The sequence below is a fragment of the Atheta coriaria genome, unplaced genomic scaffold (assembly GCF_025399875.1).
Source record: "Atheta coriaria isolate IRGN ID8LTWV9N9 unplaced genomic scaffold, Caltech_Dcor_3.1 hic_scaffold_5_pilon, whole genome shotgun sequence".
In the NCBI taxonomy this organism is placed as follows: Eukaryota; Metazoa; Arthropoda; class Insecta; order Coleoptera; family Staphylinidae; genus Dalotia; species Dalotia coriaria.
This window is the reverse complement of record NW_027045447.1, coordinates 5,686,138-5,691,579: the sequence shown is the minus strand read 5'-3', so window position 1 is coordinate 5,691,579 and position 5,442 is coordinate 5,686,138. Positions and strand designations below refer to the sequence as shown.

Genomic DNA, 5,442 nt, shown 5'->3' with positions numbered 1-5,442 from the left:
CAACCTCAAATCTGCCATGCGGTCCGCACGAATTTCAGCCGATATCGACGTCAATTCAATCACTTTAAGCCGCTTGTCAGCGGTAATCTGTCAGTAATATTATTATCATCATATGTACGAATGTCATTTGCATTGCGTTGCCGTGGTTATGCGACAAATCGAAGTTATTCGCTGGTGCGTCGTTGCCGCCGGTGTGGATGTGTGCGTGGCGCCACTTTTCGGCGCGCTGGCAGCGGCGCATGGAGCGCGCCTCGCCGTACTCGGAGCGTCTGCCAGCTGGTCGGCGTGGCCCCGCCTCGCGGTACAGCACGCCGCATAAGTCGAGCAACAGACGCCATTTCATAACCGAAATGCACTCGGCCGACTCGAGCGCAAGAAAAAGACAAACATCGACACTCACCTTGTAGCGGCCGCGCGGATGGCACAGGCACATCGTCTTCGCACCCTTCGCACCACATCTTCATCTTTCGGCTCTTTCTTTCCCGGCGTCGCGCCATGTTGTGATGTTATAACAGCGGCATAATGCGCTTCCGCTCCATTCATTCTCCTTTCGCCAAATTCCTTTTATTAACAACCACTCTTCGCATTACTCGATTACTCAATTGAATCGACCGCATTATTCTCGCGCGTTGAATGCACAAAAGCAACGCCATCTTGAACCAAAAGCACAGATATAAATAAAAATAACCGAAAAACAAAAGATCATTGTTCAATTATTGCTTCGGTTCGCGCGCTTCACATCCGTGCAAACCGCCATTATGGGCCTGTTTCGCATTTGTTTGGTTTCTTTTATTTGATAATCTTATTTATATTCATAATTCATAAATAATGTTTCATCGCAAAAATACCAAAATGAAAAACGATTCTCACTCATCAAACTTATCCGAAATTTCGCGCACATTTGCCTTGTCCGATTGAAAATAAAAACCTAATGGTACAAAATAAGAATAATATTGGCAAACTTATCGTAAACAATTTCCTGATTTTCAGTAATTACTTATTCCATCTAGGTATATGATATTTGTATGTGAATTTCTTTCATTTCATCAGTGGAAACACGGGTAGCACCAATAATTAGCGTTTCCTTTGTTATTACAACACATAAATCATGATTTTTGACAATTGTTTGGTAAATCAATCAATCAATCAAGTTTTGATCATGACACATTGCTTAACGGTTTGGTTTATGTCAACATTTAAACTGTCAAGTGTGAAAATCAATAATAATTGTTATCATAGGCACGATTAGTTTCCTTTTCCACTCTCATTACCATTCTTAAACACAAGAACAAGCAAATTATGTGAGCTGTTAGACTATGAGACCAACGAGGTATCAAATTAGGTTATAAATGTAAACGCGGTTCGATTTAAAACAATCAAACGCGTTCGAAAGGCAGGACGCACGATTATTTTCGCATTAGAAAAACTTCTTATTGCCGTGTCGCGCTTGCGGGTTGATTTTAATCTTCAACTGTTGGATGAGATCGTAGATCTTCAACGACGGCCCGACTTTTCCCAACGTGTAATCCAAGATGTTTTCCTTCGTCAAGTTGAGCAGCAGTTTTCCATCAATTTTCTATTAAAATTTATAAAAAAAAGTGAGTAATAAATTTAAAGAATTCACCAAGACATAATTTACTTACGTGTTTACTAAACAAATCGCAGTAATTTACACAATCGTTTACACGTAGGAATTGCGCCACGTCGAAAACATTCCATTCGCTTGGACACAGCTCACCAGCTTCGGAATTATTGCTGCCAGAACCACCAGTTAAATCAACTAACCTAGGTATAAATTTGCTACTCGTGCTACTCGTCTGTAATCATAAAATTTCAAAATTATAACCGCTAAATATAATCTGAAATTTTATAAACTTACATTATAAGTGGGAACTTTGCGTTCCTGCGGTGGTGCCGCACCAACTGGTTCACTCGCAACCGGTAGACTTTGATCAGGCCCACTTGGTTCCTCCGCCATTTCCGGTTCCTGGACACTTGACTCATCCATGCCCACATCCACATCATCTTCATCTTCCTCTTCTTCTTTGATATACTTAACTTCGTTGCGTTGTCGCAACTGATGCGTATTCATCGCTGGCGTTGGTGTAGGTGTGGTGCTTTTATTGTTAGGACTTGTATTTTTCTTCTTACGACCGCGTTTTTTCATTGTTTTTGGAGGTGTGAGCGTCTTTTGGTTCAGTTTCTGCAATGACGCAGACGGTGGTCCTTCGAGTTTGTGACTCACACTGATACACCACCCCACCGGGTAGATATCAGGAGATTCACAGTCCAACCATTGGTCATACTCTTCTTCCCAACCATCAAAATGCACCTAATAATATAAAATTAGTAAAATTTAACTTTTGATTGATTAATACTTACTTTTAGTAGTCTCCCGACAACTCTTGCAACAGTCGCCACGCAAACCAGTCTCGGATCCATCAAATCCGCCGCCTCAATCTTCATCCCCTCCATAAACCCTAAATTTGGCACGCTCTCCACAAACTGATCCCTTGGCGCTGGTACATTATTCGTGGAAGCAAGATAACTCTCCCAGGTGAACAACTCCGGCGAGTATCCTTTTGGTGGTGTGAGCGGAATTCCATGCATATCACAGAACCCGATCGGGAATATACATGGCGACGTCTCATGGTAACAGAACCAATCCGCGCCCGTTGCGTCTGCATCGTACGTGTCTATCCGAATCATAATATACCCACAATGCAAGACGTCCATTACAGTTGCAGCGCATATTGACGACAAATTAAGCGGATCAATTGCTTCCAATTTCATACCGATAGCAAACTGTGAGCTGCTGCTTGCTGTACCAACTTGAATGGGTTTAAACAATTCATCTGTGGCGTCTTCATCGTCAAAGAAACCACTCTTAACTTTCTGGAGATAACTATCAGGTGCGACTATGTTATGCCCAACTCGTCGTGCCCAACCAACTGGATGTAATAGAGGTGAATCTTCATGACACCAGAAACCAGCATCTTCTGGCGACATATCGTAATATTTCACATTCAAGCGCTTGCCGACTATTTTATGAATCATCGCGATTTTAACTTGAGATATTCTGTTCTTATCCACTACTTCAAGGTGGTACCCGCATTGAAATCGTGATTTTAGTGAATCATTCACTTTATTAGAATAGTTCGAAGGTAGTGTCCGCGCGCCGGTTAAGCGTTTTCGTAGAAACTCCTTCCAATCGCTGTATTTACTCTCGATTGTCTTCGGTGGAATTAAAGGCTTCCCGATTGTCGCACACCATCCAACCGGATGTACCTGATTTGAACACAGCGAGACCCAGAAATCTTTCTGGCTATTGTGCCCAAAACCTTCATATCTCAGCAGGGCTTTATACCCGATTATTTTCACAACTGAAGCTACCCAGAATGAATCCGGGAATGATTCACTCAAATTATCGGAATCGGTGTTTTCCACCTCAACTTTCATACCAACAAGGATGTTATCCCAAATATCAGACATAGGCGCTGATGGGAAACATCGTACTGGTGCAGCGATGAAATTGGGATTGTTGAGGCACTGATCCCAGTCGTAACTGTTGGGTATATACGCCGTGCGGCGTCTGATCAGTGAGATATTCTCGTCGACTGGTGGGTCTTCGTCTTTGGGCTGGGCTAATTGCGGGAAAGGAGCGTCATAAGTTAGACCTTCGAGGGATTCCGAAGGTGGTTCCATTTTGAAGTGATGCTCGGCGTATTCCAGGGAGTCTTGCATTGTCTGCGTGGAGGAATTCTGCGGCATGAGATTCAGACCACCGAGGCCTGTGTAACCTCTAGCGCAGGCAAGTGAACAGAATCGACGCTCACGCGTATAAAAAGCGTGTTTTACGCCGATTGCTCCACATTTTTCACATACAGCTTAAAAATACATTAAAAACATAAAAAATGTAATCAAAACAAAATGGTGGAAGTGATTTATGTATTACCTATGCCATCTTTTTGTATGGGTATCACAGATGGATCTGTATTTCCCTGGTAAGCAATTGGTGTTTTCAGAACCAAACCAGGATGTTTCACTGGTTTGATTTTCCGTGTTGGACAGGGTAAGGTCTGTGTGGCAGTTGTGATCATGTACACTTGAGAATCATCTTCAGTGTAACTACTGCCATCATTTGAATCACCCATGGTCAACATATCTAAACCTTCCATTGCCTAGAATTATAATGTTTAATTATCGATGATTATTAAAAGAAAATCAAATTACCATTGGTGAATTGTGTAGATGACTACTCATATCATCCATTGAATGATTTGAAGCACTGTGATGTGAGGAAGGATAATAATTACTGTCATGATCCAGTAACATTTCACCATCTTGCTGCATTAGGCCCAGAGACATGTCTGGCGTTGAGGAGCCCATCCAGACCATTCCCATATCAGCAACCCCTGGCATTGTGTACACTGGAAAATTATAATTGGTGTTATTATAGGAAATGAAACAAAAACAAAATGTGAGAGTATTTGGCTATGTATGTAATGTTTTCTTACTATTCATGTTGTCCCACGCTGATAAAACATCAATGCACGATAATCACAGGTTGTCCTGCGGGTAATCAGGCACTTTGGAGTCTTCGCGCGAGCGTCGCATCGGCTTCGAGGGCTTGTGCATCGGAAAATTCCCAAAATACGCCGGTCGCGATGATCACGCACGCCGCGCGACCGCGTCCACTGTGTTCTACGCTACAACCCCGTGGAGTTTGCGCGTATTGTTCTTCCCTTCGAATAATGCTGCTGCGACGTAATCCAATCGCACAGGGAAACACCAAATACGCGGACGGCACGCTCAACGTTTGTTTGTTTGTGTTAGGTAGTAGGCACGCAGGCGAGTCGCCGCATATTCACAGCACACACACGCGCGCGCTGACATCGAGCGGCGAGCGCAAATTTTAACGTGCGGTAATTACGGGCCAACGGGCGTCACTACTACATACAAGCGCTAACGCACGCGACATGCGATACGAGAGAAGCACAAACACAAACCGAACGCAACTGAAATGAACTGAAACATGAACCCGGAATCCCACTAAATCTGGGGGAATTTCTAAGGCTTTGCCCACATTTGCTAACCACACTTCAAACAACACATATTTTATGTTTTATCTACAAACTACAAACAATTTTAACTACATTAATTGTTAAGCCTAAATATCTAGATTATACAAAATACAAAAAATATATTTAATTTATAAGATATCATCATTTTAAAATAAGAAACAGTTGTACCAATGCAGAAATGGAAAATCCCTAGAAATCTCTTCAATAAATGACATCAAACCAGAATTCAAAACAATGAAGTTTAAAACTTAATTTCTTATTTTGTTTTGTAATAAAACCAAAAAGTCGTAACTGTTTTACACGTATAACAATGACTTTTATCCATACCACCGCTTTCAAGGCATTTACATTACACTCC

At 42.2% G+C, this 5,442-nt stretch overlaps 1 protein-coding gene across 1 annotated transcript; it reads right to left on the bottom strand.

Moving 5' to 3' along the window:
• Positions 1 to 767: 767 nt before the first annotated feature.
• On the bottom strand, positions 768 to 5,017 carry Sfmbt (Scm-related gene containing four mbt domains). The gene is made up of 7 exons (XM_065303772.1): positions 4,518 to 5,017; positions 4,234 to 4,430; positions 3,956 to 4,181; positions 2,383 to 3,887; positions 1,880 to 2,332; positions 1,644 to 1,817; positions 768 to 1,576 (listed from the first exon to the last, which is right to left on the bottom strand). The coding sequence occupies exons 1-7, from the start codon at positions 4,522 to 4,524 to the stop codon at positions 1,418 to 1,420; spliced, it is 2,721 nt and encodes a 906-aa protein (XP_065159844.1). The 5' UTR covers positions 4,525 to 5,017; the 3' UTR covers positions 768 to 1,417.
• Between the last annotated feature and the right edge of the window lie 425 nt (positions 5,018 to 5,442).